The sequence below is a fragment of the Hemitrygon akajei genome, chromosome 1 (assembly GCF_048418815.1).
Source record: "Hemitrygon akajei chromosome 1, sHemAka1.3, whole genome shotgun sequence".
Classification (NCBI taxonomy): domain Eukaryota; kingdom Metazoa; phylum Chordata; class Chondrichthyes; order Myliobatiformes; family Dasyatidae; genus Hemitrygon; species Hemitrygon akajei.
The window spans coordinates 221,727,642-221,752,622 of NC_133124.1; the positions used below are offsets into that span (position 1 = coordinate 221,727,642).

At 42.8% G+C, this 24,981-nt stretch overlaps 1 protein-coding gene across 1 annotated transcript in view; it reads right to left on the reverse strand.

Annotated features, from left to right (window-relative positions):
- The window catches only part of xpo7 (exportin 7), a 191,711-nt gene that overhangs the window by 26,329 nt on the left and 140,401 nt on the right, over positions 1-24,981 (reverse strand). The window contains exons 21-23 of the mRNA XM_073061943.1: positions 24,121-24,228; positions 15,339-15,421; positions 11,114-11,328 (exon numbers count right to left, since the gene is read on the reverse strand). Coding sequence (XP_072918044.1) covers positions 11,114-11,328; positions 15,339-15,421; positions 24,121-24,228 — 406 coding nt within the window. The remainder of the gene's footprint in view (positions 1-11,113; positions 11,329-15,338; positions 15,422-24,120; positions 24,229-24,981) is intronic.

Sequence of the window (24,981 nt, forward strand, 5' to 3'; positions counted from 1 at the left end):
AGAGACCTATCCACAAAGATTCAATGCTGTAAGTGCTGCCAAAGGTACATCTACTAAATACTGACTTGAAGGGGGTGAATACTTGTGCTATCAATTATTTTGTTTTATATTTGTAATTAATTTAGATTGCTTTGTAGATATCTATTTTCACTTTGACACAGAAGTCTTTCTCTGTTGATCAATGTCAAAAAAGCCAATTAAATCCACTGTGATTCAACGTTGTAAAACAGTAAAACATGAAAACTACCAAAGGGGTGTAAATGCTTTTTATAGGCACCATATCTTGGCATCCTCATAAATCTTGACTGCACTACTTCCAGTACAATTGTGTCTTTCCTATAATAAGGTGACCAAGCTGTACACAATATTCCAAAATTAGTCTCATCAAATGTCCTATACAAATGTAGCACAACCTCCTAACTCCTATATTCGCTGCCCTGACTGATGAAGGTCAGCATGGCAAACATCTTCTTCACCACCTTTCCTACTTGCGATGTTGCTTTCAACAAACTATGCACTTGTACTTGTAGATCGCTCTGTTCTACAACACTCCCTACAGCTTGACAATTGACATTACAAAATATACCCTGGTTTGACTTACAACCAGCATTAAACTGCAGAATGCATAGAAAGGTTTCAGAGATTTTTAAAATTAGAAGTTCAATGGAGTAGGGAAAGATTATAGCAAGTTTTGATGCCCACTATGTGCTGTACGGACTATTATATCTTTTGAAGGAGTAACAGATGCAGGAATGTGGGGAGAGTGAGCAGGGAATGTGGTTACTATGGACTGGTCTGTCAGAGTCACAGACACAGTATGGAAACAGACACCTTGGCCACTATGTGTTTCCTTTTCTAGGCCTCATATGGAGCCAGTGATCATTAGTGGAGAATGTGTGGAGCAGGTTAAGACCTACAAGTATCTGGGAGTACAGTTAGACGAGAAGCTAGACTGGACTGCCAACACAGATGCCTTGTGCAGGAAGGCACAGAGTCGACTGTACTTCCTAAGAAGGTTGGCGTCATTCAATGTCTGTAGTGAGATGCTGAAGATGTTCTATAGGTCAGTTGTGGAGAGCGCCCTCTTCTTTGTGGTGGTGTGTTGGGGAGGAAGCATTAAGAAGAGGGACGCCTCACGTCTTAATAAGCTGGTAAGGAAGGCGGGCTCTGTCGTGGGCAAAGTACTGGAGAGTTTAACATTGGTAGCTGAGCGAAGGGCGCTGAGTAGGCTACGGTCAATTATGGATAACTCTGAACATCCTCTACATAGCACCATCCAGAGACAGAGAAGCAGTTTCAGCGACAGGTTACTATCGATACAATGCTCCTCAGACAGGATGAAGAGGTCAATACTCCCCAATGCCATTAGGCTTTACAATTCTACCGCCAGGACTTAAGAACTTTTTAAAAGCTATTATTAATGCTTTTTGAGATAGTGATTTAGATGCATATCATATTTTTTTACTGAGTTAAGTATTGTATGTAATTAGTTTTGCTACAACAAGTGTATGGGACATTGGAAAAAAAGTTGAATTTCCCCATGGGGATGAATAAAGTATCTATCTATCTATCTATCTAAAGAATATGGCCAGCCCAGGACATGGACACATTTACTCTTCCCACAGGACACAGGAAGCTCTGTGTGATGCACTTTAATGAGGAACCGAAGGAAGCTGATACAAGAGATTCCTCCAGTGCAGGGAGGGGTTCCCAACCTGAGGTCCACAGACCTCGCTGTTAATGGTAAGAGTCCATGGCATAAAAAAGATTGGGAACCCCTGCTCCAGTGTGATTAATGACATCAGTGCCATTTCTACATGGATTTTACCACATTGACATGGAATTTAATAAAGCATTTGACGAAGTCCCTCATGGGGGGCTCAACCAGAAGATCAACATGCATGGGATCCATGGTGAATTGGAAGAGTGGGTTCAGAACGGGCTTACTTTTAGAAAACAGAGAGCAGTAGTTGAAGGGACTTTTTCTAGCTGGAGGTCTGTGATTAGGGGTTTTCAGCAGAGATCAGTACTGGGACCGCTGGTGTTTGTGGTGTAAATAAATAATGTGGATGAAAATGTAAATGGGTGGGTTAGTGAACTTGCAGATGATATGAAGATTGGTTGTGTTGTGGATAGTATAGAAGACTGACAAAGAATAGAGCGGGATATAGATCAGTTGCAGAAATGGGTGGAGAAATGGCTGGTGGAGTATAACCTGGCCAAATGTGAAGGGTTGCATCTTGGTTGGTCAAGAGACTGTACACTGTTAAAGACAATACCCATAACAATTTAGATGAGTAGAGGGATCTTAGGGCCCAAATTCATAACTCCCTGAAAGGATGGTTAAGAAAGCATAGGGCATGTTTGACTTTACTAGTTGAGGCACTGAACTCAAAAGTTAGGTTATGTTGCAGCTTTATAAAACTCTAGTTAGGCCACATCTGGAGTATTGCCTACCATTCTGCTCTCTCACTATAGAAAGGATGTCGAGACTTTGGAGAAGGTCCATTAACAGTGTTCAACATACACTCATAAATATTGTGTCCAAAACATCTGTGGACAAATAGATGACGAGAAATCGCTACAATGTCTAAACCAATAGTCCACCAATGTTTTGGACACATTGGACTTACAAAAGGGCATTAATATTACATATAAGTGATAAGCCCAAATCCAAACAAAAATCCATCAAGGCAACTTGCCATTTAGTCATTAACAGACACAAGACACAAGCGGAATTAGGCCATCTGGCCCATCAAGTTTGCTCCACCATTCAATCATGGCTGATCCTTTTTTTCTTCTTCTCCTCCTCAACCCCAGTTCCCGGCCTTCTTCCCGCAACATTTGATGCCACTTCTTGCCCATTCTCCAAATCTAAGTCCTTCTGCATCCTACCAGTTTCCTCAACACCACCTGCCCCTCCACCAATCTTCGTATCATCTGCAAACTTGACAACAAAGCCATCTATTCCATTATCAAAATCATTTATATACAGCAGAAAAAGAAGTGGTCCCAACACCCGACCCCTGCAGAACACCACCAGTCACTGGCAGCCAACCAGAAGAGGATTTTTTTATTCCCACTCATTGCCTCCTAGCAATCAGCCAATGCTCTAACCATGTTAGCAACTTTCCTATAATAACATGGGCTCTTAATTTGGTAAGCAGCCTCATGTGTGGCACCTTGTCAAAGGCCTTCTGAAAGTCTAAATATACAACATGTTGCATCCCCTTTATCTATTCTACTTGTAATCTCCTCAAAGAATTCCACCAGGTTTGTCAGGCAGGATTTTCCCTGAAGGAAACCATGTGGACTTTGTACTATCCTGTCCTGTGTCACCAAGTACTGCATCACCTGATCCTTAACAATTGACTCTAACATCTTTCCATCCACTGAGGTCAGGCCAACTGGTCTACAATTTCTTTTCTGCTGCCTTCCCCTTTCTTAAAGAGTGGAGTGACATTTGCATTTTTCCAGTCCTCTGACACCATGCCAGAGTCCAATAATATTTGAAAGATCATTTCTAATGCTACCACAATCTCTAACGCTACCTCTTTCAGAACCCTAGGGTGCAGTTTCTCTGGTCTGGGTGACTTATGTACCTTTAGGTCTTTCAGCTTTTTGAGCACCTTCTCTCTTGTAACAGTAACTGCACCCACTTCTCATCCTTCACACACTAAAACATCAGGCATACTGCTAGTGTCTTCCACAGTGAAGATTGATGCAAAATTCCCATTTAGTTCATCAGCCATCTCCTTGTCCCCCATTATTTCTCCTACCTCATTTTCTAGCGGTCCTAAGTCCGCTCTCATTTTTCTTTTATTTTTAACATACTTGAAAAAACTTTTACTATCCATTTTGATATTATTTGCTAGCTTGTTTTTATATTTCATCTTTTCTCTTCTAATGATTTTTTTTAGTTGCTCTCTGTAGGCTTTTAAAAACTTCCCAATCCTCTATCTTCCCACTAATTTTTGCTTTGTTGTATGCCCTTTCTTTTCCTCATGTTAATGGTGCTTGAGACGAAAAAAGATTTAGCTGCTAAATGTAAATATTCTAGACATTAACAGTGTTTACACTGTACAGACACTATGCAAACATTACCTATTAACAGCCATACAGACCCCACACGCTAAGAATTCAGAATGAGTTATAAATTGTCATTTCACCCTCCAGACATTAATCTAATGTTTTACAAATTTTAATATAACAACAGAGAAGTGGCAGATGAAGTTTAACACTGACAAATTTGTAGTGTTGCATCTTGGCAAGACAAATGTAAAGAAAATTTACACTGTTAAAAAAGGGAGGGGGATAGGATCTTCAGGTCCAAGTCCATAGCTCCCTGAAAGTGCTGATAGGGTGGTTAAGAAGGGATTATGGCACGTTTGCCTTTATATATCAAGGCATTTTCAAAAATGAGGAGGTTATGTTGCAACTTTATATGGCTCTACTTAAGTCACATCTGGAGTATTGTTTAGGAAGGATGTTGAGGCTTTGGAGAGGATACAGAAGAGTTTACCAGAATGTTACCTGGATTAGAGGGTATGTGCTATAACAAGAGGTTGGACAAACTTGAATTATTTTCTCCGGAGTGGCATATGCTGAGTGGAGATCAGATAGAGATGTACAAGAATATAAAAGGCATAGGCAGAGTAGGCAGACAGTATCTTTTTCCCCAGGATTGAAATGTCCAATACCAGAGGACATACATTTAAGTTGAGAAGGGGATCTATTTAAAGATGTGAAGGGCAAGCTTTCTTTCACAGAGAATGATGGTTGCCTGGGGTGGTGGTAAAGGTAGATACATTAGAGACTGCTAAGACATTCAGATAGGCACGTGAATGTGAGGGAAATGGAAGGATATAGTCATTGCGTAGACCGAGCAGATTAGCTTGGTTGGTCATTTGATTACTGATTTCTGAATCTGAATCAGGTTTTTCATGGTACATGTCATGAAATTAGTTATTTTGTGGTAGCACTATGCTGCAAAACTTAAGGAAACAAACTATAAATTACAAAAAGAAATATACATATATACTAAATAATAGTGCAAAAAGCAATCAAAATAAAAAAGGAAAAATATAGAGAGGTAGTGTACATGGGTTCATTGTCAATTCAGAAATCTGATGGCGGAGGGGAAGAAATGTTCAGTGTGTGTCTTTAGACTCCTGTACCTCCTCAATGGTAGCAATGAGAACATGTCCTGGGTGATGGGGATTCATAATGATGGCGTCCACCTTTTTGGGGCATTGCTCCTTGAAGATGTTCTGGATACTGGGGAAGCTAGTGCCCACGATGGAGCTGTCCGAGTTTGCAACTTTCTGCAGCTTTTTCCAATCCTGTACAGTAGCCCCCTCCATGCCACACAGTGATGCAACCTATTAGAATGCTCTCCATCTGTAGAAATTTGAGAGTCTTTGGTGATACACCAAGTCCTCTCAAACTCCTAATGAAATATAGCCACTGTCATGCCTTCTTTGCAATGCATCAATATGTTGGGCCCAAAACAGATCTTCAGAGTTTACTGATAATCCAGAAATTTGAAACTTCCCACCCTTTCCACTTCTGATCCCTCGATGAGGACTGGTGTGTGTTCCGTCACCTAAAGTTCACAATCAGTCCCTTGGTTTTACTTATGATGAGTCCAAGGATTTTGTTGTTGTGACACCACTCAACCAGCTAATCTATCTCATTCCTGTATGTCTTCTCGTCACCATCTGAAATTCTGCAAAGAGTAGTGTCATCGGCAATTTTATAGATGGAATTTGTGCCTAGCCACAGTCATGGGTGTAGAGTAGAGCAGTGGGCTAAGCACGCATCCTTGAGGTGCACTAGTGTTGATTGCCAGAGTGGAGATGTTATTTTCGATCCACACAGACAGCGGTCTCACAGTGCGGAAGTCTAAAATAGCAACCACTGGAGACCTATTGTGGCAATAGACAAATTGCAGAGGGTCCAGGTCCTTTCTTAGGCAGGAGTTGATTCTGGCCATGACAAACCTCTCAAAGTACTTCATCAGAGTAAATCTGGGTGCCACTGGGCAATAGTCATTTAATCAGTTCACCCTGCTCTTCTTGGGCACTGGTTTGATTGATGCCCTTTTGAAGCAGGTGGGAACCTCCGAGAGCAGTAGTGAGAGATTGAAAATGTCCTTGGTTGGCCAACAGTGCTCTACCAGGTACACCATCAGGACCTGATGCATTGTGAGGATTCACCCTCTTGAAAGATGTTCTGATGTTGGCCTCCGAGACAGAGATCACAGGATCACCAGATGCTGCAGGGATTCACACAAGTGAATTTTATTCTCCCTTTCAAAGCATGCATATGAGGCTTTAAGCTCATCTGGGAGGGAAGCATCACAGCCATTCATGATGTTAGATTTTGTCTTGTATGAAGTAACAGCCTACAAACACTGTCAGAGCTAATGTCCATCTGATTCTGTCTGTAACTTCAATCTGAATTGTTTTCGCTTTTGAAATAGCCTTCTGTAGGTCGTCCACAGACCTTGTCTAGATCTGGATCACTGGACTTTAATGCCAGAAATCTAGCCCTCAGCCGACTATGAACCTCCTGGTTCATCCATGTCTTTTGGTTTGGCCATGTCCAGCATGTTCTCATAGACACACACTCATCCACACAGGTCTAGATGATCTAATTGGTTCAGCACAACATTATGGGCCGAAGGGCCTGTTCCTGTGCTGTACTGTTCTACGCTCAGTGGAATGCAGGCACCATGCTGTATGTCATACCTTGGCACTGGGAAATCAATAGCTTACAGAAGGAACAGAGTGATATTGGGGTCTATGTACATAGACCCCTCAAAGTTGCTGTGCAATAGACAATAGACAATAGGTGCAGAAGTAGACCATTCGGCCCTTCGAGCCTGCACCGCCATTCTGAGATCATGGTTGATCATCTACTATCAATACCCGGTTCCTGCCGTCCCCATATCCCTTGATTCCCCTATCCATAAGATACCTATCTGGCTCCTTCTTGAAAGCATCCAGAGAATTGGCCTCCACTGCCTTCCGAGGCAGTGCATTCCAGACCCCCACAACTCTCTGGGAGAAGAAGTTTTTCCTTAACTCTGTCCTAAATGACCTACCCCTTATTCTCAAACCATGAGGACTCTCCCAACATCTGGAACATATTTCCTGCCTCTATCTTGTCCAATCCCTTAATAATCTTACATGTTGGAATCAGATCCCCTCTCAATCTCCTTAATTCCAGTGTGTACAAGCCCAGTCTCTCTAACCTCTATGTGTAAGACAGTCCGGACATCCCAGGAATTAACCTCGTGAATCTACGCTGCACTTCCTCTACAGCCAGGATGTCCTTCCTTAACCCTGGAGACTAAAACTGTACACAATACTCCAGGTGTGGTCTCACCAGGGCCCTGTACAAATGCAAAAGGATTCCCTTGCTCTTGTACTCAATTCCCTTTGTAATAAAGACCAACATTCCATTAGCCTTCTTCACTGCCTGCTGCACTTGCTCATTCACCTTCAGTGACTGATAAACAAGGACTCCTAGAACTCTCTGTATTTCTCCCTTACCTAACTCTACACCGTTCAGATAATAATCTGCCTTCCTGTTCTTACTCCCAAAGTGGATAACCTCACACTTATTCACATTAAACGTCATCTGCCAAGTATCTGCCCACTCACTCAGTCTATCCAAGTCACCCTGAATTCTCCTAACATCCTCATCACATGTCACACTGCCACCCAGCTTAGTATCATCAGCAAACTTGCTGATGTTGTTCTCAATGCCTTCACCTAAATCATTGATGTAAATGGTAAACAGCTGTGGTCCCAATACCGAGCCCTGTGGCACCCCACTAGTCACCACCTGCCATTCCGAGAAACACCCATTCACCGTTACCCTTTGCTTTCTATCTGCCAACCAGTTTTCTATCCATGTCAATATCTTTCCCCCAATGCCATGAGCTCTGATTTTACCCACCAATCTCCTATGTGGGACCTTATCAAATGCCTTCTGAAAATTGAGGTACACTACATCCACTGGATCTCCCTTGTCTAACTTCCTGGTTACATCCTCGAAAAACTCCAATAGATTAGTCAAGCGTGATTTGCCCTTGGTAAATCCATGCTGGCTCGGCCCAATCCTATCACTGCTATCTAGATATGCCACTATTTCATCTTTAATAATGGACTCTAGCATCTTCCCCACTACTGATGTTAGGCTGACAGGACGATTGTTTTCTCCCTCCCTCCTTTCTTAAAAAGTGGGATAACATCAGCCATTCTCCAATCCTCAGGAACTGATCCTGAATCTAAGGAACATTAGAAAATGATTACCAATGCATCCACAATTTCCAGGGCCACCTCCTTTAGTACCCTAAGATGCAGACCATCTGGACCTGGGGATTTGTCAGCCTTCAGCCCATCAGTCTACTCATCACTGTTTCCTTCCTAATGTGCAAGTTGATAGGGTGGCTAAGAAGCTGTGCAGGGCGATTATGTTCAACAGCCACAAGGTCATGTTGTAGCTGGTTAGACCACATTGGTATGTGTTTATGGTATTGTGTTCAGTTCTCGTCACCTCATTATAGAAAGGATGTGGAAGCTTTACAGAGGGTGCAGAGGAGATTTACCAGGATGTTGCCTGGATTAGAGAGCATGTCTTATGAAGACAGGTTGCGTGAACTGTTTTTCACTCTTTGGAGCAAAGGAGGATGACAGGTGACATGATAGAGGTGTAAAAGATGATAAGCGGCGTAAAAGATGATAAGAGGCATAGACAGAGAGGAGAGACATTGTCCGAGGGTGAAAATGTTAAATACAAGAGGACATGATTTTAGATGATTGGAGGAAAGGGGGGATTTTAGAGATAGCTTTTCTTTTAAATATACTGAGTGGTAGGTGCATGGAACATGCTGCCATGGGTGGTGGTAAAGGCAGATACAGTAGGGGCATTTAAACTCTCAGATAGGCAGAAGGATGAAGAAGAAATGGAGGGCTATACAGGAAGGGTTAGATTAATTTTGGAGTAGGTTAAAAGGCCGACACAACATCGCGAGCTGAAGGGCCTGCACTAGGGAAAGGTTAGATTGATCTTCGAGCAGGTTAAAAGGTCAGCACAACATCATGGGCTGAAGGGCCTGTACTCTTCTGTGTTCTGTTAAAGTACCTATGTCACTGGGAACAACAAAGAAATCACAATCAAAAAGGGTTCAGCAAGGACCAATCAAGTGAGACAGTGGAAATGTGTGTATGGAACTGGGGGAAATAGCGGAGGTACTTAATGAGTACTTTGCTTCAGTATTCACTACGGAAAAGGATCTTGGCTATTGTAGGGATGACTTACAGTGGACTGAAAAGCTTGAGCATGTAGTTATTAAGCAAGAGAATGCGCTGGAGCTTTTGGAAAGCATCAAGTTGGATAAGTCATTGGGACCGGACGAGATGTACCCCAGGCGACTGTGGGAAGCGAGGGAGGAGATTGCTGAGCCTCTGGCAATGATCTTTGCATCATCAATGGTGATGGGAGAGGTTCCGGAGGATTGGAGGGTCGTGGATGTTGTTCTCTTATTCAAGAAAGGGAGTATGGATAGCCCAGCAAATTATAGGCCAGTGAGTCTTACTTCAGTGGTTGGTAAGTTGATGGAGAAGATCTTGAGAGGTAGGATTTATGAACTTTTGGAGAGGTATAATATGATTAGGAACAGTCAGCATGGCTTTGTCAAAGGCAGGTTTGTGCCTTACCAGCCTGATTGAATTTTTTTAAGGATGTGACTAAACACATTGATAAAGGTAGAGCTGCAGATGTAGTGTATATGGATTTTAGCAAGGCATTTGATAAGGTACCCCATGCAAGGCTTATTGAGAAAGTAAGGAGGCATGGGATCCAAGGGGACATTGTTTTGTAGATCCAGAACTGGCTTGCCCACAGAAGGCAAAGAGTGGTTGTAGACAGGTCATATTCTGCATGGAGGCTGGTGTCCAGTGGTGTGCCTCAGTGATCTGTTCTGGGATCCCTACTCTTTGTGATTTTTATAAATTACCTGGATGAGGAAATGGAGGGATGGGTTAGTAAATTTACTGATGACACAAGGGTTGGGGATGTTGTGGATAGTGTGGAGTGCTGTAGAGGTTACAACGGGACATTGATAGGATGCAAAACTAGGCTGAGAAGTGGCAGATGGGAGTTCAACCTGGATAAGTGTGAGGTGGTTCATTTTGGTAGGTCAAATACAATGGCAGAATATAGCATTATTGGTAAGACCCTTGGCAGTGTGGAGGATCAGAGGGATCTTGGGTCCAAGTCTATAGGATACTCAAAGCTGCTACCAGGTTTACTCTGTGGTTAAGAAGGCATACGGTGCATTGGCCTTCATCAATTGTGGGATTGAGTTTTAAGAGCTGAGAGGTAATGTTGCAGCTATATAGGACCTTGGTCAGACCCCATTTGGAGTACTGTGCTCAATTCTGATCACCTCACTACAGGAAGGACGTGGAAACCATAGAAAGGTTGCAGAGGAGATTTACAAGGATGTTGCCTGGATTGGGGAGCATGCCTTATGAGAATAGGTTGAGTGAATTCAGCCTTTTCTCCTTGGAGCAACAGAGGATGAGAGGAGACCTGATAGAGGTGTATAAGGTAACAAGAGGCATTGATCACGTGGATAGTCGAGAGGCTTTTTCCCAGGGCTGAAATGGCTAGCATGAGAAGGCATAGTTTTAAGGTGCTTGGAAGTAGGTACAGAGGAGATGTCAGGGGTAAGTTTTTTTTTTTACGCAGAGAGTGGTGAGTGCGTGGAATGGGCTGCCGACAGCGGTGGAGGCGGAAATGATACGGTCTTTTTAAGACACTCCTGGATGGATACATGGAGCTTAGAAAAAGAGGACTATGGGTAAGCCTAGGTAGTTCTGAGGTAAGGACATGTTCGGCACAGCTTTGTGGGCCAAAGGGCCTGTATGTGCTGCAGGTTTTCTATGTCTCTAAGGGCTGTCTTAAACAAGAGGTGCTCTGCGGCCTCGGCTATCTGGCCTGTGCCACTTGTTCTGCTCTCAAACACCATCTTGTGGAGAATACATCCCTACAAGACAACGTTGGAAGGAGAGGCCAGCAGAGTGAAATCACTCACCAATAGATCACTGTGGGGGATCGACAACAGCAGCTTAATAAATGTTTGCAAAGCGTTGTCGAGGGCATCATCACCATAGAGACGGAAGACACCAAAATTCACATAGTTGCCACTAAGAGCTGCCTTCAACATGGAGAAGCATATAGAAATCCCTTTCAACTTCAGCCCATAAACTTGGTCCTTGGGTACCTCTCCCAGGGTCAGGATCCGGTTACCTGTTCAAATATAAATAAACCAGTAATGAGCCTTATGACAACTTTAGCTGTTGCATGAGGTTAGTTAAACCAGAGAGAGGTCACTCAGCCTCCCTCTTTCGTAGAACATGGTGACTCCTACGCAGAGTTCACCATCAAGTCCCTAATCAGAGTTCAGGTGAACAACCACAGTCTGAGGGCTGAAGTACTACTGTAATTACACAAGTCCTTGGAGCCTTCGGTAACAATGCCACAAGAAAGCATGTGCTGATATTTCATCGTAGCCCACCTGCCAGTGTAGATCATCACATACAATAGTGTTTCGTAAATGTGAGGCATTTTTCAAGGTGACAGCAGGAAGCTACTCAAGGAAGGCGCAAGAGAGACAGAAGAACCAATGCAGAACAAAACAAAAGGCTGAGTACTCAGGCAATTCTGAAATCTGATCTTTGCCTCTAAGGCAGGGGTTCTCAACCGCTTTTATGCCATGGACCAGTGCTATTAAACAAGGAGTCCACGGGCCTCAGGTGCTTTAAGGAAACCTCTCCCATCCAGGCCATGCTCTCTTCTCACTACCACCATCAGGAACGAAGCACAGGAGCCTTAAGTCCCACACCACCACGTTCGGACAACAATCAGGCTCTTGAACCGGCGTCAGTAACTCTACTTACCTTAACAATGACCTGACTCACTTTCAAGGACTATACAATTCATGTTCTCAGTATAATGCATTTACTTATTAATTATTATTATTAATTTGTTCTCAGCTCAAGTTGGTAAAACCCTGAGGTATGGGCAGAACCAAGCACACTCATTTCTCAACTGCTAGGAACTTTCAGGCTATCCTAGTAGTGTTTAGTATTGTGGCTTTCTGAAGATTTACACAGATATTACTGTGTAGCCGTAATTGTTTAATGCTATTGTGTAGTGCCTTTGGAATGATACCAGTTGTCGATAATACAACTGGGACAATGCATATCCTGTTCATGTTCCAAACAGAGTCATAACGCAAAGATTTGTGGGATGGATGAGGATTTTAAATAAGTTCTAAATTCCAAGTCTTACAATTTCCTCTTTTAATTTAGCAAATTTATGGTGTTTTTCACTTATTGATTTTTGTATGTTATGTGTGTTTGGAATGGTTATATAAATAAATTGTAATTGTATTAATAAATTGTTCCTGCTTGTTTATCCTGTAATATTAATTATTTTGGATGCAGTGTATATGGATTTCAATAAGGCACTTGATAAAGTTCCCCATGCAAGGCTCCTTCAGAAAATAAGGAGCCATAGGATCCAAGGAGACCTTGCTTTGTGAATCCAGAATTTGCTTGCCCACAGAGGCAAAAGGTGGTTGTAGTTGGTTTGTATTCTGCATGGAGGTCAATGACCAGTGGTGTTCCGCAAGGATCTGTTCTGATTGTGACCTCGTTGTGATTTTTATAAATGACCTGGATGAAGAAGCAGAAGGGTGGGTTAGTAAGATGTGCTGATAACACAAAGGTTTGGGGCATTGTGCATGGTCTAGAGGGTTGTGAGCAGTTACAACGGGACATCGATAGAATGAGAATGGGGTTGAGAAGTGGCAGATGGACTTCAACCCAGATAAGAATGAAGTGGTTCATTTTGGTAGGTCCAATTTGAAGACAGAATATAATATAAATGGCAAGACTCTTGACAGTGTGGAGGATCTAGAGTTCTTGGGGTCCAGGTGTATGGTGTGTTGGCATTCACCAACTGTGGGATTGAGTTCAAGAGCCGTGAGGTAATGCTACAGCTATATAAGACCTTGGTCAGACCCCATTTGGAGTACTGTGTTCAGTTCTGGTCACCTCACCATAGGAAGGATGTGATACTATACAGAGAGTGCAGAGGAGATTTACAAGGATGCTGCCTGGATTGGAGGGTGCACCTTATGAGAATACTTTGAGGGTACTTGGCCTTTTCTCCTTGGAGCGATGGAAAATGAGAGGTCACCTGACAGAGGTGTATAAGATGATGAGGGGCATCGATCGTGTGGATAGCCAGAGGCTTTTTTCCCAGGGCTGAAATGGCTAACATGAGGGGGCACAGTTTTAAGGTGCTTGGAAGTAGGTACCGAGGGGATGTCAGAGGTAAGTTTTTCACACAGAGAGTGGTGGGTGCGTGGAATGCACTGCCGGTGGCAGTAGTGGAAGCAGATACAATAGGGCCTTTTAAGAGCCTCTCAGATAGGTACATGGAGCTTAGAAAAATAGAGGGCTACATGCTAGGGACATTCTAGGCAGTCTCTAGAGTAGGTTACATAGTTGGCACAACAGTGTGGGCCAAATGGCCTGTAATGTGCTGTAAATTTCTATGTGCTATCATTATTATTTTTTTTATTTGCAGTTTGTCTTCTTTAGTAGATTGGTTATTTGTCAGTCTATTGTGTAGTTTTTAATTGAACCTCTGTTACATTTATTGGTTCCACTGTGAATGCCTGTAAGAAAATGAATCTCAGGATAATAGATGGCGATATATACAGTTGCAAGATACAGTTTGTGAACCCTTTGTAATTAACTGGCTTTCTGCATTAATTATTCTTAAGACGTGGTCTGATCTTCACCTAAGTCACAAAACACAATCTGCCGACACTAATAACTCACAAGCAATTGTACTTTTCACGTCTTTTTGAACACATTGTTTAATCATTCATAGTTCAGGCTGGAAAAATTATGTGAACCCTTGCTTCAGGCAACAGACCACTACCCTGAGGCAGCAAAGCAGCCCCAAACCATGATGCTCCTTCCACCATACTTCTCAGTTGGAATGAGGTTTCAGTGTTGGTGTGCAATGCCCTTTTTCCTCCAAACATAGCAATGTGCATTTCTGCCAAAAAGTTCAACTTTTGTCCCATTGTCCCAGAAGCGTTGTGGAACATCCAGGTGGTCTTTTGCAAACTTGAGACGTGCAGTAATGCTTTTTTTTGGAAGGCAGTTGTTTATTCCGTGGTATCCTTCCATAAACACCATTGTTGTTCAGTGTTATCCTTATAGTGGGCACATGAACAGAGACTTCAGCAAGTTCTAGAGATTTCTGCAGGTCTTTTGCTGTTACCCTTGGGTTCTTTTTCATCTCATTTCACATTGAGCTCTTGGTGTGATCTTTGCAGGATGCCCACTCCTAGGGAGGGTAGCAATAATACTAAATTTCCTCCATTTATAGACAATTTATCTTACTGTGGACTTATGAACACTCAGGTCTTTAGAAATGCTTTTGTTGCCTTTTTCAGCTTCATGCATCTCTACAATTCTTCTAGGGTCCTCTAGAAGTTGTTTCGGTTGATGCATGGTGCACATAAACAGATCTTTCTTGAGAAAAGCTAGCTCTGTCAGTAACTTGACTTTGTGTGTCTTTTTTGTAGGGCAGGGCAACTCTACAGGCCACACATCCAATCTCATCTTATTGATTGGAACACCTGACTCCAAATAGATTTTGTAGAAGTCATTACTCCAGAGGTTCAGGAAACAAGACTGTGATTGTTTAAATGGTATACTCGGTATTGATGAGAAGTACAATTGTTTCTGTGATTTTAGTTTAGGTAGATTGTGCTTGTCTATTATTGTGAGGGAGATGAAGACCAAACCACATTTTATGAGTAATTAAGGCAGAAAACCAGGTAACTTGCAAAGGGTTGACCAAGTTTTTCTTGCAACTGTACATACGTTGAAAATAAATTTACTTAGAACAACTGGTCCTACCCTATTCCACTCCTCCAACCCAAACTTCCCTTGCAGGAATTAAAGCTGGTGTAGAGGAGGAATGAAGTCCATTCGAAAAGAGATGACATCTCCTGTCATCACACCTTCCAGAGTGTTCAGCAAAGTAATCAGGCACTGAGAGCTGCTCCTCAGTTCAATGGGCAAGGGACTAGCAGGCAACATATGCTCGCAGCTCTGGATATATCCAAAATGTTCCAGAGTAGACCCATACCCTCTTTTCTTTGAGAATCTTCTGAAAACAAACAGTGGTAAAAGAATAATTGGAGAGGAATGAAGTGAGCGACTCACCATAGGTTGTAATCATTTTACTGGTCTCTCGAAAAAGAAGGATGCCATTTGGGGAAGATACGTCAAACTGCAGCCGCTGAGACCTGCAAACAGGATACAGAGAACTCAGATCGGAGATGCTACAATGTGTGGTGGTAAATCACGGCAACAGCCGCGATGAACCACAACACAAATTCCACTGCACTGTTGCACTAGGAAGGAAGACCACAAGATATAGGAGAAGAATGAGGATATTTGGCCCATCCAGTCTGCTCTGCTACTGCATCATGATCCACTTTTCCTCTCAGCCCCAATCTCCTGCCTTCCCCGTATTGCTTCATACCCTAACCAATCAAGAATCTATCAACTTCTGCCTTAAATATACATAAAGACTTGGCCTCCACAGCTGCCTATGGCAAAGAATTCCAGATTCACCACTCTCTGGCTAAAGAAATTCTTCCTCATCGCTGTTCTAAAAGGACATCCCCCTATTCTGAGGTTCTGTCCTCTGTTCTGACTCTCCTACCACAGGAAACTTCCCCTCCACATCCACTCTATCAAGGCCTTTCACTATTCGATAGGTTTCAATGTGGTTACCCTTTAATCTTCTGAATTCCAGTGAATACAGGCCCAGAGCCATCAAATGCTCTCCACATGACAAGCCATTCAATCCTGGAATTATTTCCGTGAACCTCCCCTGAACCCTCTCCAGTTTCAGCACATCCTTTCTAAGATAAGGGGCCCAAAACTGCTCACAATACTCCAAGTGAAGCCTCACTAAGTGCTTTATAAAGTCTGAACATTACATCCCTGCTTTTATATTCCAGTCCTCTTGAAATGAATGCTAACACTGCACTTGGCTTCCTCACCACAAACTCAACCTGCAAATTAACCTTAGGGAATCCAGCAGAAGGTCTCCCAAGTCCCTCTGTACCTCAGTTTTTTATATTTCTCTCCATTTAGAAAGTAGTCAACCTTTCCATTTCTTGTACCAAAGGGCATGACCATACACTTCCTGACACTGTATTCCATTTGCCATTTCTTTGCCCATTCTCATAGTCCTTCTGTAGCCTCTCTACTTGCTCAAAACTACCTGCCCCCTACACTTACCTTCATATCTCTGCAAACTTTGCAACATCCAAATCATTGATATATAATGTAAAAAGAATCGGTCCCAACACAGACCCCTGTGGAACACCACTAGTCACCGGCAGCCAACCAGAAAAGGCTCCCTTTATTCCCACTCTTTGCCTCCTGCCAATCAACCACTGCTTTATCCATGCTAGAACCTTTCCTATAATACCATGAATGTAGCTTGTTAAGCAGTTTTATTTGTGGCAAAAGCCTTCTGAAAATTCAACTACACTATGTCAACCGATTCTCCTTTGTCTATTCTGTGTTATTTCTTCAAAGAATTCCAACAAATTTGTCAAACAAGATTTTACCTTGAGGAAACCATGCTGACTATGGCCTAGTTTATCATGTGCCTCCAAGTACCCCAAAGAACTCATCCTTAGTAATCGACTCCAACATCTTCCCAACCACTGAAGCCAGACTAACTGGCCAATAGTTTCCATTTTCCTGCTTCTTTCCCTTCTTGAAGAGAGGAGAGACATTTGCAAATTTCTAGTCTTCTGGAACCATTCCAGAATCTAGCCATTCTTGAAAGATCATTACTGATGCCTTCACAAATGTTACAGCCACCTCTTTCAGAACCCTGGGGTGTACATCATCTAGTCCAGGTAACTTTATGACCCCCAACACCTGGAAGTTCCACCATACTGCTAGTGCCTTCCACAGTGAACACGGATGCAAAATGCATTCAGTTTCTCTGCCATTTCATTGTCCATTACTACCTCCATTGTTTTCCAGGGTCTGATATCCACTCATGTCCCACTTTTACACTCTATACATCTGAAGAAACTTTTGGTATCTTCTTCAATATTATTGGCTATCTTACTTTTGTATTCCATCTTTACTTTCTTAATGACTTTTTAGTTGCCTTCTGTTGGTTTTTAAAAGCTTCCCAATCCTCTCACTTCCCACTATTTTTTACTCTATTACATGCCCTCACTTTGGCATTTATGCTGGCTTTGACTCATCTTCTTAGCCACGGTTGTGTCATCTTTCCTTTAGAATATTTCTTCCCCTTTGGGATGTATATATCCTGTGCCTTCCAAATTGCTTCCAGAAATTCCAGCCATTATTGCTCAGCCATCATCTCTGCCAGTGTTCTTTTTCAATCAATTCTGGCGAACTCCTTTCTCATCCCTTTACTCCACTGTAATAATGATACATCTGACTTTAGCTTATCCTTCTCAAATTTCAGGGTGAATTTGAATATATTATGATCACTTTCTTCAAAGAGTTCTTTTACCTTAAGCTCTCTAATCAATTCTAGTTCACTGCAAAACACCCAATTGAGAATAAGATGATTCTCTAGTGGGCTCAACCATGAGCTGCTCTAAAAAGCCATCTCGTTGGCACTCTAGGAATACCCCTTATAATCCAATACCAACCTGAGTTTTGCAATCTACCTGCATACTGAAGCCCTCCATGGCTATTGTAACATTGACTATTTGGCATGTATTTTCTATTTCCCATTGTAATTTGAGGGCCACATCCTTAAAACTGTTTGGGGGGTGGGGTTCTGTATATAACTCCCATTAGGGTCTTTTTACCCTTGCAGTTCCTTAGCTCTATCCACAATGATTCAACACCTTCCAACCCTATGTCTCCTCTTTCTGATGATTTTATTTCTTTTTTTTAAACCAACAGAGCAATGTTGCCCCCTCTGCCTTACTGCCTATCCTCTTGATATATCCTTGGACGAGCCCCGAGCTATAATCTTTTAATCATGATTCAGTGATGCCTACATTATACCTGTCAATCTCCAACCACACTGCAAGTTCATTTACTTTATTCTGTATGCTACACTCATTCAAACACAACCTCTTCAGTCCTGTATTCACCCTTTTCAATTTCATCTGCCTTTTTACAACTCATACTGTTGACTGCAATTATGCCCTATCAACAGCCTCCCCTCAATGCACAGTACCTTGGTTTGTAAACCAACTACCTAATCTCCAGAACTACTCTCCACCTTTCTTACGATACTTCTTGCATTGAAATACAGTTAACTCAGGACACTAGTCTCACCATGCTCGAACTTTTGATTCCTAACTTTGTCTGAGGTCTTACCAATATCTGCCTCCACACCTCTCCACTGTCTGGCACTCTGGCTCCCATCCTCCTGAAACTCTAGTTTAAACACCACTGTGCAGCACTAACAAATTTTCCCACTAGGATATTAGTTCCCCTCCAGTTCAGTTTCTATCTTCCCTGGAAGAGTGCCTAATGATCCAAAAATTTTATGTCCTCCCTCCTACAAAAACTGCTTAGCCACATGTAATGCCCTGGTGAAGATGTTACTGCTAATGTTGGAGAGTATTTCATGTAATAGTTTTCTGTAGAAACAGTGTGTTCTTCTGGTAGTTTTTGGTTTACCGTGAAAGATAAGGGATGCTAAGGAATGTTGTGTCATCCAGTCAGGATGGTGGAACTGGGAGAAGGTTCTAGAGGATGCTGGGGGAGGTTTTTGAGATGGACACTGAGGTGGGTTGAGGTCTTTTTTGACGGGAGATGGAAAGAGAAGCTCAAGAGAATTGGCAATAGGATTCGATCTAGCAGGAATGCAGGGCCCAATGGAGCCCAAGAGGGGGAATTCTATCGGGGATCAGTGAATAGTAGTTGGTGCTGCGAGTACATCAGACACACAGCCTTTGGAAGATTTGAACTCCAACCTGTATGTATTTTGACTGTTAAATTATGATGCTCCTTTTTTATTTTTCTTTCTTTTCTTTAATAACTGCTTGGTTAAGTTAATATTCATAAACATACTTTCTTTACAAACTGTATTCAGTGTACAATCTATTATCTCTTGCCGACGGGTGATTGCATGGGGGCAGTAAATTAGGTGGGTGAGACATCCCAAACTCATGGCTTTGGTGGGACCTAAGTCATATCGACCCTACACATACAGAGTCTGAAAATGGTGCTTTTCTCAAGGATAAGCCTGATGGCTGTTGGCAAGGGGCTAATAAGCCACATCTCTAGACACCCAGTAAACAGGGGCTATCATCCTGGACTGAATCAACTGAATACTGTGTAATTGCTCTAATTAATTAAGTGGGTTTGTGTTTAAGCCTGTGTTAAACTATTATCGGGAAAGTGATTAAGTTACGTGGTTATGGACACTGCAGGGATTAAGCATTGGTGTGATTCAAAGAGATTATCCATAACTAAGACTTGTGTTCTAAGCAGGGTGAATATCTGCAGCCCAGGTGAATTGTTGATTAGGATTTTAAGTATTGTTAAAGTATTAGGGAAAGTTACAATCATGGAATGGCAGTTTGACCAAACGGCGGGCAAAGATGTTGTTCTAGTTCAGACTAGCGATGACGTGACGGGAGTGCATCTGCTTGGTACCACTGGTGTCCCAGGAGAGACAGGGACATGGGCTGTTCGTACTTTCAGAGAAGAGGGGAGCATAGGCAAGGGTGCTGAATTAGAAGCCGAGCTTCCTGTAGCTGAGGGCAGAGACTTTAAAGACTAGTTCAGAGTGAGGAGAAGTAGTTGTGTGACGTGAAACCTGTAATGGGTCCTCCAGTAAGGGGTGAAAATTCTGAGTTGGCATTGGCAATTACGTCCCTGGTGGATAAATGGCAAAGTGCACGGCAGAGAGTCAAAGTTATTGTAGGCTGAGAATGTTCTCGGGGGTGAAGCCCACCCCCGAGGGGGAGAAATATGAGACTTGGATGGAGCAGACCTCTCAGATGCTGGATGAGTGGCAGTGCTCTGATAACATGAAAAGACAGTTGCCGGTAGAGAGTTTAAAAGGTCTGGCTGCCGAGGTGGTGAGGTCCTTGAAGGTAGAGAACCCTTTTGCTACTCCTGCAGGCTACAGGCAAATGTTACTGACGCACCGGGAAGCCCAATGGAGCTTATGACAGGGTTTAGGCACGTGTTCCAGGAGAAAGGGGAGAAACTTTGTGCCTACGTTTTTTTGGTGACAGCTTCTTTGCTTGCGGCATAAAGAAGCCATTCAACTGGCTGATGTGAATCAATAAAGGGTGGACCAAGTGGCAAAGGGTGTAGTCATGTGACACGATTGCTTCAAGCCTCCGAAGATGCGTCCCTCTCCCTCATTTGTTGAGCTGATCAGAGAAATAAGACTGGAGAAAAATGTGATGGAGGTGCAGGAGGCCTCCATCAGCAGGGCAGTCCATGGTAGTAGCCACTGTGGCTGAAGCGACCCCTGATGTTCCATAGGTGGGCGTTTTACAGAATTTCATTAAAGAATTGAGAGCCAAGGTATCTCGGTTTATAATGGCAGTTGCTTCACCAACCACAACAAAGCCAAAAGGAAGCCGAACCCACTGATGGGACGTACGAAGTAGAGAGCTGCTATTGAATGGGGTCCCTTGAAAAGGGAAGCAACCAGTACTGTCTCTTACAATTGTGGTGAGGCTAGTGGGAGCTTGCAAATAGAGAACTGGAGAGAGCTTTCTGAAAACCTTGTTGTTCAGAACTGTTTTTGAGGAAGTGCAAGCCCATCCTAGGACCACTGGAAAATGATGCTGGTGAGGTAGTAATGGGGGACAAAGAAATGGCTGATGAACTTAATGGGTACTTTGCATCTGTCTTCACTGTGGAAAACACAAGTAGTGTACCAGTGGTCTGTGAGTGTCAGAGAGCAGGAGAGTGCCATTGCTGTTACTAAGAAAAAAAGTGCTAGGCTCCCACTTAAGAATGCTGAAGACTCAATCCAAGATATCCCAGACCCTGGCACCCAGAAGGCAACATAGCAACTGGGAATCTTTCTCGCCCACAGAACCTGCTCTCTATTCCTCTCAACAAACCCTCTATCACCACAGCATGCTCTTCTCTCCCCTTCCCTTCTGAGTCACAGAGCAGACTCGGTGCCAGAGGCCCGATCACTGTGATTGTTCTGTACCTTGGGTGCAACTACTTCTCAATATGTCCTATCTATCACCCCCTTAGCCTCCCAAATAAATTGGAGTTCATTCAGTTACAACTCCAACTCCTTAATACGGTTTGTTAGAAACTACAGCTAGATGTACTCCTTGCAGTGTAGTCATCAGGGACACTGACTGTGTCCCTGCCTTCCCATACCCCACAAGAGGAGTATTTCACTGCCTGGCATCTCTACAGTCCTAGCTGAGCAGATATAAAGAAAAGGAAAAAAGTTTGAGCCTTTCTTTGCTTTCTCTGACTGAAACCCCGAAGACTTAAAGCCTCAAGATTACCACTGTGACTGTGTCTACTCCGACGACAGCCACAGCATTTGCCCCTGCCTTCCTTAAATCTGCTCTTGCTAATCAATCCCAAATGCCAACAAGGCATTGGTCAAAGCTCTTTTTTTGCTGCCACGACCCGCTGCTGCCTTTTTAGCTTTGGGCAGTGAACCTGATAGAAGTCCCCTCCTCTTCAAACTTCCGAGGTCTGGATTGGCTGATGGTACGTGTGTGTGCACACGTGTGCGTGTTCTGATTTAGGTTTATCCACTAGACTGGCCTTCATTATTGGACCTCAAAGTTCTAATCAGCCATTAGTAACAATAATAACACTGTCCCCCAGACTTTCAGGGCCACAGAACTTCAACAGGATAAACCAAGTACTGACCTTCGAGACAAAGCTCAGGGAAATGCGATCTTTAACTCATAAAAAGAACACGCACAGGTTCAGTTCACTGTGCCTACACCAAGCTCTATAAATGAGCTATTTAGTTGTTCCACTCCCCTTATTTTTCTGCCTAGTCCTTCAAATGTTTTCTAGACATTTACTGAGGATTTATTTAATTCCATTTGTAAGTCTGGCACCGAGTCCTATTCCACCTACTTTTCAGACTTGAGAGAGTCCAGGTCATTTTGACTTTCCTCTCCCTGTTGCCCCCCCCCCACATTCTCTGTTAAATACTGTAGTTTTCTGGTTAAATCAACCACTGAGGAGCATTTGATGGCTCAAGGCCTGTACTTTCTGTTGTTTAGAAGAATGAGGGGGATCTCACTGAAACAGACTGAATATTAAAAGGCATAGAGTGAATATGTTTCCAATAGTGGGAGTGTCTAGGACCAGAGGGCAAAGCCTCAAAATAGAAGGAATAGAAATTTCTTTAGCCAGAGGGTGGTGAATTTGTGGAATTCATTGTCACAGCCAGGTCATTGGGTATATTTAAAGTGTAGGCAGATATTTTCTTGATTAGCAAGGTGTGAAAGATGACAGGGAAAAAGCAGGAGAATGGGATTGAGGGAAAATAAATCAGCCATAATAGAATGTGGAGCACTCAATGGCCAAATGTCCTAATTCTGCTTCTATATCTTAAAGACTTACTAAATAACTGATCCCTATCCACGCATTTTCCATCCACCTTTCTCTCCAGATAGGTCTTTATCTCTGGAACCTCAAACTAATGCCCCAAGTAGTGAGCAATGCTACCAACAGTGAATGATCTGTAATGAACAGATGAGCCAGTTCCATTGTTTCACAGGAGTTCTACATGAAACTACAGAGGTTCTGTGTGATATTTCAGGGTCATTGCCTTGAGTCACTGAGCTGGGTCAGAGTGAGCTGCAAGTAGGGGAGTGGCTAACTTGTTACTGCTGTTTTTTGAAGTCTGGAAGACAGGATAATGACTGTTACGTGGGCAAGGAAACCACTGCACAGCAGTGAAGATATAGAGACAAGCAGTACACTCAGTGGCCACTTTATTAGATAAACCTGCTCGTTAATGCAAATATCTAATCAACCAATCACGTGGCAGCAACTCAATGCATAAAAGCATGCAGGCATGGTCAAGAGGTTTAGTTGTTGTTACAACAGCGATGGGCAGAAGAGCATCTCTGAGTACAAAATGCGTCAAACCTTAAAGTGGATAGCTACAGCAGGCGCCTAATAAAGAGGCCACTGGGTGTATTTCAGAACATTTTTTTTAAGCAGCTTCATAGGGCCCTGAAATTTTATAAAGGGCAATATGTTACAATGCTTTAATTCACGATATTTAAATAACTTATTGTGTCAACATTGTCACACAGCATCGATCTGTGCAGAACGACATTCCTCAAAGGGATAAATGAGTACATGGTCCCCATCAGGCCGGCTCAGTGAGACACTTGTGATAAGATAAAGATGCTCAGCACTCTTTGGCTCAGGGTTGATGCACAAATTATGCATTTATGCACAATTGTTTTAGCCTGGTTTAGGACCTAACTCAGGTTTAGAACATAGAACAGTACAACACAGCACAGGCCCTTTGGCCCACAACGTAATTCCGACCTTTTAACCTACTCTAAGATCAATCTAACCCCTCCCTTTTACATAGCACTCCATTTTTTAAAGATCATCTATGTACCTATCTTAAACATCCCTACTGTATCTGCTTTGACCACCACGCTTGGCAGCACGTTCCGCTCACTGTGTAAAAATCTTACATTTGACATCACCCACATATGCCCACTTATATCAGCTATTTCTATCCTGGAAAAAAAATGCCTAGATGTCCACTTGATCTATTACTCTGATCATCTTGTATACCTCTTATCAAGTCACCTCTCATCTTCTTACACTCCAAAGGGAAAAGCCCTCACTCACTCACCTATACAGTGATGAAATCTAAGTCTTTGTTTGTCTGTTGTGCAGCTATACTGTAACAAATGAGGCAGAGGCCATGGTGCATCAATCTTGGTGAGACCCTGATGGACAGGAGCCTCAAGAGTTACATTACCTGTTGTGGACCAGCTCAGCCATCAGCTTGAGGATGGGCGTAGTGCAGGCTGGGTCGTGGTACCAGAGTTCCACCGCACGCTGCAGTATTGGCATGTAGGCAGGATAACTGGGGGCAGTGAAAGCTAAGGAAATCACACGAATTCTTCCTATAAATACCTATCAGTGGAAATTCACAGCATCTTAGTGGGGAAGGAGTTCAGATTCAAAGATCTCCAGGTCACACCTACATCAAAACACACAAGTGAAAATCTGTTGTTTGTATGAACAACCAACACAACCGAAGATATGCTGGGGTTAGCCTGCAAGCGTTGACAGACATTCCAGTGCCAAAATAACATACCCACAACGTTCGTCAGAACAACACAGAACATACCATGTGACAAAGCAACAACAGCGAAGTAAGCCCCGTTCCTCCAATCCACCCATTACACAAAGAGTGTGTTAATTTTGTTTGCATTCCTGTGAATGCAAATCTGGTATTTTTAAGGACCCTACAACTCATGTCCCAGTGTCATTTATTTGTTTGTTTATTTATCTATCTATCGTGTTTTGCACTTTTTGTCTTTTGTACATTGGTCGCTGTCAGTCTTTGTGTAGTTTTCATTGTATTTCATTGAATGCCTGCAAGAAGATGAATCGCAGGGTCGCATATGGTGACATACATGCACGTTGACAAATAAATTTACTTTGAACTTTGAGTACTTGTGCAGCACCTCCTCTCTCTCTCTCTCAGCTACAACACTGTTAATTTATATGAAGGCAAAGTGAAAAATATTTTGTTCATAGCAAGGTCACACAAACAAATTTACAACTGCTTGATCAGTCTTCAGCAATGTTGCCCATGGAAGGAATGTTAAGA